Source organism: Anopheles coustani, chromosome 3 (genome assembly GCF_943734705.1).
Source record: "Anopheles coustani chromosome 3, idAnoCousDA_361_x.2, whole genome shotgun sequence".
Taxonomy (NCBI): domain Eukaryota; kingdom Metazoa; phylum Arthropoda; class Insecta; order Diptera; family Culicidae; genus Anopheles; species Anopheles coustani.
Genome location: NC_071288.1, coordinates 23,169,584 through 23,182,330, shown reverse-complemented (window position 1 = coordinate 23,182,330; position 12,747 = coordinate 23,169,584). Strand labels below are relative to the sequence as shown.

Genomic DNA, 12,747 nt, shown 5'->3' with positions numbered 1-12,747 from the left:
AAGTTAACGTGAACGTTTGACCAAGCAAAACATTGTATTGCGTTTCATCAAGTAAAACGGATTAAATTGCTATAGATATCGACACGTTAGAAATCCAACCATTGATGAAAGCGTAAACGTGTTGCAAAATTGCCCTTAAAAATGCTTGTAAAATTTCCGACCCTACGTATGAACCGCAATGAGCATTAGAGAACCAATGTTGTTGCCTTCGCAAGGAGAGCAAAGGAAAAACGGCTACAACATGCAAACGAAAGGAAAAAAGGAGGGGTACACAATAACCGCCGCAGGACGCTCCTTAAGCTACACAACTATCGAACCAAATGAAAACTACAATAAAGTGAATGAAGGCCCATGGAAAATATTCCCTCGCGTGTAGCACTTTATGTACGAAAGAAAACTGGTACGGGTACTGTAACTACTTGCTAACAATAAAGGTAGCTTTTATTTTATTCATACTTCGTCTACCAACTTGAACCGTTGGTGCTGAGGTTCCGGGACTACGTTAAAGAATTTTTTGTAAATCGTTTGGCCTTCGCGCCCCGCGTAGCACCGCTGGACCCACGTGTGGTCCCAGTTGGGATCCAGTTTTTCACACGTTACGTACACTTTTCCATGCTCCATTGCAAACAGTGTACCATTTTTGCCGAAACCAACCTAGGGGAATTACGGTCGTCAGTTTGTGGAGGATCAAGTGAAGAAACAATAACACTCACATTTAACCCTGGATGAAACCGAGTGGTTCGTTGTGTCGCCAAAATCGTGCCGGCGGACACATGGTGCCCATCTTGCACCTTCCACCCCCTGTGTTTGGGGCGCGGGTTCTTGGGATTGTTTCGCGAACTTCCGCCGGTCTTTTTAGATGCGTTCCGGATTGTAACTAAAATAGGAATGGCATTAAAACATTTACAGGTATTTAGTTAACTACACTTTTTACCCATTATAGGACTGTTGATGATTCCATGTTGCAAGCGCGTGAGGATGTTATAATTCATTTTAAAACTGTATAAAATTTCACGAAAACTTCGCAAGACTTGTTTAGGATGAAGATGTATTTACGTAAATAGACAAACTGTCACAAGGATCCCCCTTTCGAAACGGCAATGGTTGCGCGCGTATTTATTTGCTATCGATCAAACAAACGACTCAGTTTGTGCAACCGTTGGGTGCAAACATTAATTAAAAATGTCCTACTTGTGCCTTGGCCCGATGAGTGCAGGAAAGACACTCCTACTGACATGCTTGCAGAAACCAGAATCAGTTAACTTTACATCCCATTCCGTGCCAAGTGTGGGAACCAATTTGTACACCATTAAAATACCACCGTTTGTGATCGACGAGAAGGATGTAAACCAGAAGATTCCCCCGCCTGGCAAACGTAAAGAACTGGTGCAGGTGCGAGAGGTCGGTGGCTGCCTAGCACCCATGTGGCGTGACTATCTCCTGAATCCCGTGGATAAGCTTATTTATGTGGTGGATACTTCAAATCTTTGCCAAATTTCCGCTGCCGGTATGTTGGTGTCACGAGAATTGCTCATAACAAATTAATGACCACACTATTTACTCATCCAGGTGTTCTACTCTACTCAATGCTAGCTGAGCCAAGGTTAAAGAAAACCAAATTTTTGCTTGTACTTTCCAAGATGGATCTCGCATATCGTCAAATGAGAAACGAGGCGTTGCTGATGCTGCAGATGGAAAAGTTCAAAAAGCAAATACCACAGATGATAACCATAGTGCAGTTCAGCGCCATCACCAAGGAAGGCATTGATGAAATCTACGATTGGTTAGCGATGAATTAGTTTTATGCATGATTTTATGTTCCCAACGTGTTTCTAATTTGAAATAAAAAAACATAATCTCCCTCTGGAAACGCATCGTTTTGCCAGATCGCTCTATTCGATAACTGTCGCAAAGTGCTTGTGTACTTCCAAGCTGTCAAACCGAAATAGCTCAACATTTTCCTGGTGGTACTTTGATGCGCGTTCCGTGCGCTTCACTAAGGACTGAAGTGTGAAAAATCCCAAAAAATATACAATACTGTGTCGTGCAACGCCCTTCAAACTTAACATATTGTGGGATAAGGAGAACGTGCCTCGTTCAAGATGGCACACAATTATATTGTGACTGCCCAGAAGCCTACTGCGGTGACCGCTTGCGTTACCGGTAGGTTACACCGTTCTATCAAGCTGCCCTGGTACTGGCCTTGGTTGCTGTGGAAAGTGCACGCTTCGTTTGTGCCAAGGGCAGCGCATTTTGATTTTCATTTCCATTCAAAATTGATTTCCATCGCCGGACACATTTGGGCGGTCAAAACAAAATGAATTTCACAACTGTCTTTGTCGAGATTTTGATCGCCCCGCACATATTAAGGTTATGTTTTCTTCCTTTTTCTTCCAATGCCTGATCGACCAATTGGTGGATGTTTTCTTTTTTGCTTGCATGTATGCCACATCCAGGTAACTTTACCTCCCCCACGGATCTAAATTTAATTGTGGCTAAAAGTTCCCGGTTGGAAATATACCTCGTAACACCGGAAGGTCTGCGGCCGATAAAGGAAGTCGGCATCAATGGCAAAATAGCAGTTATGAAGCTGTTCCGGCCTGCGGTAAGGAATCGATTGTGCGAAGGGTCGATGGTAAAGAATTTCATTCTATATCCTGTTGCATCACATTTACCATTGTAGGAAGAGACGAAAGATTTGATTTTCATTCTAACGCACCGCTATAACGCCATGATACTGCAGTGTGCCGTGCAGGGGGAAGACATCGAAATCATAACGAAAGCGCACGGAAATGTGGCCGACCGGGTGGGCAAACCGGCCGAGACGGGCATTTTGGCGGTCATAGATCCGACGGCGCGCGTCATCGGGATGCGGTTGTACGAGGGACTGTTCAAAATCATTCCGCTCGATAGGGATACCAACGAACTGAAGGCCACTAGCTTGCGCATGGAGGAGATGCTGGTGCAGGACGTGGAGTTCCTGTACGGTACCGCGCATCCCACGCTAATCGTCATCCATCAGGACATCAACGGGCGGCACATCAAAACGCACGAAATCAGCCTGAAAGACAAGGAGTTTACGAAGATTGCTTGGAAGCAGGACAACGTGGAGACGGAGGCGACGATGCTGATCGCCGTTCCGATGCCGCTCGGTGGGGCGATCGTGATCGGGCAGGAATCGATCGTCTATCACGATGGCGATAGCTACGTGGCGGTCGCCCCGGCCATCATCAAGCAGAGCACGATCAATTGTTACGCCCGGATCGATAGCAAGGGCCTGCGCTATCTGCTCGGCAATATGGCCGGTAACCTGTTCATGATGTTCCTCGAGACGGAAGATAATGGCAAGGGACAAACGACAGTGCGAGACATCAAGGTGGAGCTGCTGGGCGAGATCACGATTCCAGAGTGCATTACGTACCTGGATAATGGGGTACTGTTTATTGGATCCCGCCATGGCGACTCGCAGCTGGTCAAGTTGAATACTCACGCGGGCGATAACGGCGCGTACGTGATGCTGATGGAAACGTTCACCAATCTGGCCCCGATCGTGGACATGTGCGTGGTGGACTTGGAACGGCAGGGCCAGGGACAGATGATTACCTGCTCGGGAAGCTTCAAGGAAGGCTCGCTGCGTATCATCCGAAACGGAATCGGCATTCAGGAACATGCTTGCATCGACCTCCCGGGTATCAAGGGAATGTGGGCGCTTCGGGTCGGTATCGACGATTCGCCGTACGACAACACGCTCGTCCTATCGTTTGTGGGTCACACACGCATCCTTACCCTGTCCGGCGAAGAGGTGGAAGAAACGGAGATCCCTGGATTTCTCAGCGATCAGCAGACGTTCTACTGCGCCAACGTGTCCCACGGCCAGATCCTACAGGTTACACCCGGTTCGGCCCGGTTGATCTCATGCGAAAACAAATCGATGATCTGCGAGTGGAAGCCCCCGGATGACAAGCGCATCGGTGTGGTGGCCGCCAACACGACGCAGCTGGTCTGTGCATCGGCGCACGACATATATTACCTCGAGATCGAGGACGGTAAGCTCGTGCACGTAACCAAATCGGTGCTGGCTTTCGAGGTGGCCTGCCTGGACATCTCACCGTTTGAGGACGAGTCGGAGGCGGGTGGGCCGATTCGATCCGATTTCGTTGCCGTCGGTCTGTGGACGGACATTTCGGCCTGTATCTTGAGCCTACCGTCGCTCGAGTACTTGCATAAGGAAAAGCTCGGTGGAGAGATTATTCCCCGCTCGATTCTGATGGCCGCCTTCGAGGGCATCAACTATCTGCTGTGTGCGCTCGGCGATGGGTCGATGTTTTACTTCGTGCTGAACAAGACCACCGGCTGCCTGACGGAGCAGAAAAAGGTAACGCTCGGCACGCAACCGACCATCCTGAAAACGTTCCGCTCGCTGTCGACCACGAACGTGTTTGCCTGCTCCGACCGGCCGACGGTTATCTACAGCTCCAATCACAAGCTGGTCTTTTCGAACGTCAACCTCAAAGAAGTGAACCACATGTGCTCGCTGAACGCCGAAGCGTACCAGGATTCGCTGGCCCTGGCAACGAAGAATTCCGTCATCCTTGGCACGATCGACGAAATTCAAAAGCTGCACATTCGCACCGTACCACTCGGCGAGTCGCCGAGGCGCATCGCGTACCAGGAAGCATCGCAAACGTTCGGCGTCATCACGTTCCGCATGGACATTCAGGACTCGAGCGGATTAACGCCAGCCCGACAGAGTGCTTCGACGCAGACGAACAACGTCACCTTGTCCGGCAACGGGGCATTGCTGAAGCCCGGCGCCAGCAGTACCGAGTTCGGGCAGGAGGTCGAGGTACACAATCTGTTGATCATCGATCAGAACACGTTCGAGGTGCTCCATGCACACCAGTTCATGCAGACGGAGTACGCTCTATCGCTGATGTCGGCTCGGCTCGGCAATGACCCGAACACGTACTACATCGTCGGCACGGGCCTGGTGAACCCGGAGGAACCCGAACCGAAGGTGGGCCGCATCATCATCTATCGCTACGCGGACAACGAATTGTCGCAGGTCGCCGAGAAGGAGATCAAAGGAGCGTGCTACTCACTGGTAGAGTTCAACGGTCGGGTGTTAGCGTGCATCAACTCCACCGTACGACTGTTTGAGTGGACCGACGATAAAGACCTTCGGCTAGAGTGTAGTCACTTTAATAATGTCCTGGCTCTATTTTGCAAAACTAAAGGTAAGCAATCTTCTCTGTCGGCATCAATGCTCGTTTTGAATTTAGGATCGATTGCGATAGAAATTCTTTGGTTGGGGTCCTACCTCAGGAGTGTTCAAATCGTTCTAGCCTAGCCTGGCATACATCCAAAAAAAGAATTGTTTTTCTTTCTACCTACATACAGACGATCGGCAATTAAGTAGAACAAGAAACGATCAAGCTTCCTTTGATCCTTTGATGCATTTGAATTTGCTCTATCGTGTAAAAGAAAGTTGCAATGTGATGATGTAAAATGAATTTTCTAATGCCATAGTGATATGCTATTTATTGTAAAATAAGTGTGAAACAAATTCGTTAATGGTTTTGATCGCATCTCTACCCCATCGTTGCACAGGCGACTTCATCCTAGTGGGAGACCTTATGCGCTCGATCACACTGCTACAGTACAAGCAGATGGAGGGAAGCTTCGAGGAGATCGCTCGCGACTACCAACCGAACTGGATGACGGCGGTCGAGATCCTGGACGATGATGCTTTCCTAGGGGCGGACAACAGTAACAATCTATTCGTTTGCCTTAAGGACAGCGCAGCAACGACGGACGAGGAACGGCAGCAGATGCCCGAAGTGGCCCAATTCCATCTCGGCGACATGGTGAACGTGTTCCGCCATGGTTCGCTGGTGATGCAGAATATCAGCGAACGCACGACCCCAACGACCGGTTGCGTGCTGTTCGGCACGGTGAGCGGAGCGATCGGGCTTGTCACCCAAATCCAAAGCGATTTCTACGAGTTCCTGCGCAAGCTGCAGGACAATCTAACGGACACGATCAAATCTGTCGGCAAAATCGACCACTCATACTGGCGCAGTTTTCATACTGAGATGAAAACGGAACGCTGCGAGGGTTTCATCGACGGGGATCTGGTGGAAAGTTTCCTCGACCTGAGCCGGGAGAAGATGCGTGAGGCATCGCTCGGACTGGAGATCGACGTTAACGGCACGAAGCGCGATGCCACCGTTGATGATATCATAAAAATAGTGGAAGATCTTACGCGAATACACTAAAGCGGTAATGGTCGGATTCGAGCAACTTATTGGCTTTTCCATACAAACCAAGATATGCAACGGATTAATAGGGATTTAATCAGAGTGTTACTTTTTACTTCTTTGCAACATGGATAAGATACTGTAACCTTATCGAAGAATTGGTACCATCATCAAATAAATTGTAAGAATCGAATAAATCGGTGTTGTTTAAAAGAAATTTGTTCCTGCATCATACAACGAACGTATCGTTGTACTAAAGCCGCACGCATGGGATCCGAAAAGTTGAATTATAAAGAAAAACAAAATGCCGATTCAGCAGAATTGTTCTTTTATTTCATACTTGGAATGACAACAACATAACAATCAGAGCCACATGCTATCGATCTAGACGTACGTAACGGAAGTAGATTGCAGAAACGATAATACTACATGATTGCAGGAAAACAAATAGGGCGAGCACGATTGGACTGAACGAAAGACGCAAAATGGCTTAACCGCGGTTAGCAATCATATCATCCGGGTTGAACATTCCCTGTGAAGGAAAGGTAACAATTGCGTTATGACAGGATGTTTAACCAGACCTTTAGTTACTGTTTCCCATTCACTTACCTTAGCACGGCGCAGGATAGAGTCCTTGCTGGCGTCGTAAGGATGATCCTTGGATGGAATTTCAAGTACGGCTGGTGTAGGTGCCGTATGAGAATCGATCACGTGACGGATCAACTCAGCGTAGTTCTGGTTGATTAGGATGATATCGATATCATCGCGTTTAATGAAACGCTTGAAGCAATCCTCGATTTCACTGACGGCGGTATCTGCCGAGGAAAGGTTTAGGAAAGTGGTCGTTTTACAAAAGACAATCAAAAAACAATCTGCGTGCATATGCATCATGAGGTATTGGACCTACTTTTGTCAACAACCATGAAATTCGGGTGACGGTTTTTGTTGATTTCGCCAACTCCTCCGAGCAGGAAGCCAACGCAGGTGTCCTGAAAAGCATATTTCCTTGATTAGGGTTTATTTCAATAGTTTTTATCGTACAAATGGTTATGGTAAAGAATGTTAATACATTCTCTAGCATCCCTAGTATGGGGCAACACTAAAATATGTTTTGCCTCACCTCATCTCCAATGACTGAAATCAGTTTGCCTTTGACTGCGGAAAGAAGTGCCATTTTTACTAATATCTGCTGGACTTTTTTGGGGGATAAAACCACTAGCAATGTTTTAAAATCCGACTTCCTCCGACAAATCGAAACAAGACTGTTTTGATGAAAAGAAAATGTCACCTGACTAAAACCCTGTGAGTTACCCTGTCAGCTGAGCAAACTGTCACTTCACTCACAATTGAGCTAATCTGAGCAACACTAATTTTTGGAAGGGTAGGGAGAAAATTGGGGATTTGAGTTTAAATGTGAAAGATTCAATATTTGCAAAAAAATATTCATGTTCCAGCCCTTCCATTGATGTATAAAGGCGCCATATATCATGCAAGCACTGTTTTGTTCCAGTAACCTTGATAATGATGTACCACTCTTGGTGAGTTCTGTGTCAACAACCAAAATGACAGTTCTCTGGTGCGGCCAAAACAACGCGGATTATTGTTGTACTCTGCTGCCGGGTCCAGAATTATTTTCACGCATTTTTATCAAATGTACCACGCGAAACAAATTGTGGCATAATGACTTCGATCATAAAGCTTCACGCTATATCGGGTGCGATGGATGAATCGCCCCCCTGTTACATACTGCAGGTAGACGATGTGCGCATTTTGCTGGACTGCGGCTGGGACGAAAAGTTTGATCAGAGCTTCATCAAAGAAATTAAAAAGTAAGCAATGTTTCTGTTGTTCATCGGTGGCTACGAAAGTGCCAGTGCATTTAATGATTGTTTATATCCCTGTCCCCTCAGATACGTCCATACTATTGACGCTGTACTGCTATCCTATCCAGATGGCAGTCATCTGGGTGCACTACCCTATCTCGTTGGAAAGCTTGGACTTAACTGCCCCATCTACGCCACCATACCGGTGTTCAAAATGGGGCAAATGTTCATGTACGATATGTTCATGTCCCATTATAATATGTACGACTTTGACTTGTTCTCGCTAGACGATGTGGACGCTGCGTTTGATAAAATAGTCCAGTTGAAGTACAACCAAAGCGTAGCGATGAAGGGTAAGGGCTACGGCATTACTATTACACCCTTACCGGCCGGCCATTTGATTGGTGGAACTATCTGGAAAATAGTAAAAGTGGGCGAAGAAGACATTGTGTACGCAACGGACTTCAACCATAAGAAGGAGCGCCATCTGAATGGATGTGAGTTGGAGAAACTGCAGCGTCCTTCGTTGCTGATAACCGACGCGTACAATGCCCGCTACCAGCAGGCCCGCCGGCGGGCACGGGACGAAAAGTTCATGACAAACATTCTACAAACGCTGCGCAACAACGGCAACGTGTTGGTCACGGTCGACACCGCCGGTCGCGTTTTGGAGCTGGCGCACATGCTGGATCAGCTGTGGAAGAATAAAGAGTCCGGTCTGATGGCGTACTCGCTGGCACTGCTGACGAACGTCAGCTACAATGTGGTAGAGTTTGCCAAAAGCCAAATTGAATGGATGAGTGATAAGCTGATGAAAAGCTTCGAAGGAGCACGTAACAATCCGTTCACGTTCAAACACTTGCGCCTGTGCCACACGATGGCCGATCTGGCTAAGGTTCCGAGCCCAAAGGTGGTGCTTGCCAGCTCGGTGGACATGGAGAGTGGCTTTTCGCGCGAGTTGTTCATACAGTGGGCACCGAATGCGAGCAACAGCATCATCGTTACCAGCCGCTCGTCGCCGGGCACGTTGGCCCGCGATCTCATCGAAAACGGCGGCAATGGGCGCAAGATCGAGATGGACATTCGGCGGCGGGTTGAGCTGGAAGGTGCGGAGTTGGAGGAGTACATGCGAACGGAGGGTGAAAAGTTGAACCGATCCATCAAGAAACGAGACCTGGACGAAAGCAGCTCCGACTCAGACGACGAGCTAGAGATGAACATCATTACCGGAAAGCATGACATCGTCGTGCGGCCCGAGGGTCGATCGCATACGGGATTCTTTAAGTCGAGCAAGAAACAGTACGCCATGTTTCCGTTCCACGAGGAGAAGATTAAATTTGACGAGTACGGAGAAATAATTCAACCCGACGACTACCGCATGGTCGACGTCGGGCCGGAAACGAACGGGGGCGATGACAAGGAGAACAACATCAAAACCGAGGACATTAAGAAGGAAAAAGACGACGAGCTGACCGTACTCGACAAGCCGACCAAGTGTGTGCAGTCCCGCAAACCGATCGAAATCAACGCCCAGGTGCAGTTCATTGACTTCGAGGGCCGCTCGGACGGGGAGTCACTGTTGAAAATTCTATCCCAGTTGCGGCCACGCCGGGTGGTGGTGGTCCGCGGATCGGCCTCAAACACGGCGCACATTGCGGAGCACTGCCAGCTAAATATAGGCGCACGAGTGTTTACGCCAAACCGGGGAGAAATTATTGATGCCACCACGGAAACGCACATCTATCAGGTGCGTCTGACGGAGGCGCTTGTATCGCAGCTGGAGTTTCAAAAAGGTAAAGATGCCGAGGTGGCCTGGGTGGACGCGCAGATCGTCATTCGCAACAAGCGGATTGACACGGTGGCGGGGAAGGACACGGCAGGCGCTGGAGGCGATACCACGTCCAACCCGGCCGTATCCGGCAGTGGGGCAGGTGCGGGCGATACTGCTATGGATGTCGACGAGGTGGAGGAGAATAAGATGGACAAACAGATTCTAACGCTCGAGCCGCTGCTAGCGGAAGATTTGCCACCGCACAATCCGGTCTTTATTAACGAGCTGAAATTGATCGATTTCAAGCAAATTTTGATGAAAAATAATATAAACTCCGAGTTCTCGGGTGGTGTGCTCTGGTGCAGCAATGGAACGGTCGCATTACGGCGTGTCGATACTGGTAGAGTGACGATCGAGGGTTGCATATCGGAAGATTATTACAAAATAAGAGAATTGCTGTACGAACAGTACGCTATCATTTAATCCGGCTCATTGTTTATATCATTGTGATTTATGTCACAAATGGTTTCATCAGTAATAAAAAAAATTAAAGGAAGAAAAAAAAAGCTCTCGCCTCCTGTGTCATTATCCGGGAATCGGCTTATCGTCGCCAAACTTCGAAGGGGTACGACACATGGCAAGGTTTGTCATGATCATCAATTCACCCACGTCGTAGCCATCTTCATCGTACAGTTTCACATCCAAAGGAGTGCCATTTCCACTAGGAGGAAGAAAAAAAGCATGATGAAATCACCTATAGAGCAAAATACATCAGATGTAACTTACACAACGTATGCCTTCAGTGGCTTATCCAATACGAACATCGTGAACTGTTCGATTGCGGGAGTATGGAAGGAATCGACATGGCAGGCATTTGCGAGTCTGCAGAAAATTGCTTGAAACGGTAGGAACTTGAACCGTTCGTCACACGCTTTGATTTCGTCCAAACTCACCGTTTCCACATTTCCATAATCGACATAGAACACTGTAACACTGTTGTCGAACAGCTCTATCACCTGCGCACGGTACCATAAGTTCTCATATTTCGCCAACACCAGCTCGCCAATAGCTAAAAATAAAAGGGAAGAAATTATTGCAACATGTGCTAAAATCACATTAAACGCCCAGTGCATTTAAGGTACATACTGGGTAATAGGTTGAGAGGTTTGTAGTTGGCCACCACCTGAGGGTTGTTCAAATCGTCCGCGAGTTGGTTGAATTCCAAATGGTAACCTTCTGGCGGGACGATGTGGCAGAAGAACATGTCTAAATCGGTAACCGATGTTGGCAGGAGCGTAACGTATGAGTCTTGCGCAGGAACTTCCATTTTCTGCACCCCGGACACCGATACCGTATCCCGGTCACGTGTCCAGCCGTCCGGGTCCATTTCAATGTGCCGCCGCCGGCAGTTGGCGCCTTTGAAACATCGTTTTTTGATCGGATCGTAATACTTGCAGATCTGCCAATCGTCTTTGGGGTCGTATCCCAGCACCGCTTTCATAGCGTTGGTGGTCCCTTCCGGTAATTCATCGAACTGCTCTACTTGCTCCTTGCTTAAGGTATCCCGCGTGATAGCGTACTGGTTTCCGGAGAAGGTTTCCTCTTTTGATTGGTCAATGGGATCATTAACTGAAAGGCTAGAGTTATTTTCATCCAAATGTTCACTATTCGATTGGTCTGCTGTTGATTGTCCTTCGGTAGTGTTGGATGCGGAAATTTTTTCGTCACTTTGTTGAGTATTATGTACCAGCTTCCCATTTACTTCTCCTAGGTTTTCCAGTACCAGAAGATCATCTTCAATATCGACCACTTTGCAGTATATTTTATCCCACTGCCGAAGGGTTGTGGCACTCGAGCCGGCTTCCATTCGACACTGGATGAAATATGCCGGATGATTTTGGAAATCTTCAGAGAGCTTGGCGATTTTGAACGTGTTTTGGTACGGGTAGACCTCACCGGTATCTAGCAGGCAGATTGCATCAATTTTCTTCTCTTCTTCTCCGCCAGAGGAGCTGTTGCGAACTGCTCGAAACCACGTGTCCTCCAATAAAATAGCAAAGACTTCTCCAGCCGGAGGAAGCTCATGCAGGGGTGATTTTGAAACAGTTTGTAGTTTCTTTAAACAGTTGAGGCTTTCGAACTTGCACTGATCGACTGCACAAAACACACCCTGCCGAGTTTTGGAGACATCGGAGATCAACAACTTCACAACGTGATTCTTTTTATCTGAAAAAAGATTATTTGTAGTGGTTTTCATACAATTGTGATAATTTTTACATACAATACTTACACAGCAGTGTCGGCTTGATGTAATTGAATTCGAAATCATCAGGTGGTAAAGAGTTTTCTGCACATATTGATGTTTCTTCAATAAAGAGCGCTTGCCATTCGTTTACGAAGGTCTGAACCGATTTCGACATGTTCTGCAGCTCATCGTGTGCTTTCTTAAAATCAGCAGCGAAGTCTTTGTTCCTACTGTTCTTCAGTACTTGAGAGTGCAAATATCCTGCCTACAAGAGTAATTTTTCTTTGATACTCTTCGCGAACAAATCCGTTATGGTATTTTGATACTTACACGTTTTTGCATTATGCCTGTGATAGCACAAGCAATGTTGCAATTTTTGTTGAGAAATTCATAAGAGACGTTCCATAGCTGCTCATATAGCTCCATTGCTTGGAGCCCCATCGTCGCTGGCTTTTACTATAATGTAACCTTAAATATTTACACTGCACGTTGTTAGTGGCCCTTTTGTATTACCTGTTTTCTATAGTTTAGCGTCGATTGATCACCACGCTTGTTGCTTTCGTCTGCTAATGCCGAGCATGGAAGTCTGTTCAACACGCGCACACGCACCAAATGAAGGACATAAAATGTTCAGCTATTCTTCGAATA

At 47.4% G+C, this 12,747-nt stretch overlaps 6 protein-coding genes across 8 annotated transcripts; 3 read left to right on the top strand and 3 right to left on the bottom strand.

Annotated features, from left to right (window-relative positions):
- Positions 1-401: 401 nt before the first annotated feature.
- On the bottom strand, positions 402-1,060 carry LOC131260160 (large ribosomal subunit protein bL27m). Its single transcript, XM_058261834.1, has 3 exons — positions 935-1,060; positions 714-877; positions 402-654 (listed from the first exon to the last, which is right to left on the bottom strand). Exons 1-3 carry the CDS (start codon positions 990-992, stop codon positions 451-453), a joined length of 426 nt encoding a protein of 141 aa, XP_058117817.1. The 5' UTR covers positions 993-1,060; the 3' UTR covers positions 402-450.
- A 122-nt stretch (positions 1,061-1,182) lies between these two features.
- On the top strand, positions 1,183-1,799 carry LOC131260158 (ADP-ribosylation factor-like protein 16). Its single transcript, XM_058261832.1, has 2 exons — positions 1,183-1,507; positions 1,570-1,799. The coding sequence occupies exons 1-2, from the start codon at positions 1,183-1,185 to the stop codon at positions 1,797-1,799; spliced, it is 555 nt and encodes a 184-aa protein (XP_058117815.1).
- A 158-nt stretch (positions 1,800-1,957) lies between these two features.
- LOC131260128 (DNA damage-binding protein 1) lies at positions 1,958-6,471 on the top strand. Its single transcript, XM_058261796.1, has 4 exons — positions 1,958-2,163; positions 2,457-2,605; positions 2,684-5,237; positions 5,611-6,471. The coding sequence occupies exons 1-4, from the start codon at positions 2,103-2,105 to the stop codon at positions 6,276-6,278; spliced, it is 3,432 nt and encodes a 1,143-aa protein (XP_058117779.1). The 5' UTR covers positions 1,958-2,102; the 3' UTR covers positions 6,279-6,471.
- A 94-nt stretch (positions 6,472-6,565) lies between these two features.
- Positions 6,566-7,537, bottom strand: LOC131260162 (V-type proton ATPase subunit F). The gene is made up of 4 exons (XM_058261836.1): positions 7,381-7,537; positions 7,168-7,249; positions 6,870-7,075; positions 6,566-6,792 (listed from the first exon to the last, which is right to left on the bottom strand). Exons 1-4 carry the CDS (start codon positions 7,432-7,434, stop codon positions 6,751-6,753), a joined length of 384 nt encoding a protein of 127 aa, XP_058117819.1. The 5' UTR covers positions 7,435-7,537; the 3' UTR covers positions 6,566-6,750.
- A 356-nt stretch (positions 7,538-7,893) lies between these two features.
- On the top strand, positions 7,894-10,337 carry LOC131260131 (probable cleavage and polyadenylation specificity factor subunit 2). Of its 2 annotated transcripts, XM_058261800.1 has the most exons (3): positions 7,894-8,089; positions 8,171-9,959; positions 10,056-10,337. In XM_058261800.1, the coding sequence occupies exons 1-3, from the start codon at positions 7,941-7,943 to the stop codon at positions 10,335-10,337; spliced, it is 2,220 nt and encodes a 739-aa protein (XP_058117783.1). In that variant the 5' UTR covers positions 7,894-7,940. The 2 variants fall into 2 exon arrangements, with proteins under 2 accessions (XP_058117783.1, XP_058117782.1); XM_058261799.1 differs by having other exon boundaries at positions 8,171-10,337.
- LOC131260136 (uncharacterized) lies at positions 10,314-12,691 on the bottom strand. Of its 2 annotated transcripts, XM_058261807.1 has the most exons (6): positions 12,613-12,691; positions 12,430-12,555; positions 12,145-12,364; positions 11,001-12,080; positions 10,641-10,923; positions 10,314-10,575 (listed from the first exon to the last, which is right to left on the bottom strand). In XM_058261807.1, the coding sequence occupies exons 2-6, from the start codon at positions 12,538-12,540 to the stop codon at positions 10,440-10,442; spliced, it is 1,830 nt and encodes a 609-aa protein (XP_058117790.1). In that variant the 5' UTR covers positions 12,541-12,555; positions 12,613-12,691; the 3' UTR covers positions 10,314-10,439. The 2 variants fall into 2 exon arrangements, with proteins under 2 accessions (XP_058117790.1, XP_058117791.1); XM_058261808.1 differs by having other exon boundaries at positions 12,430-12,633.
- Between the last annotated feature and the right edge of the window lie 56 nt (positions 12,692-12,747).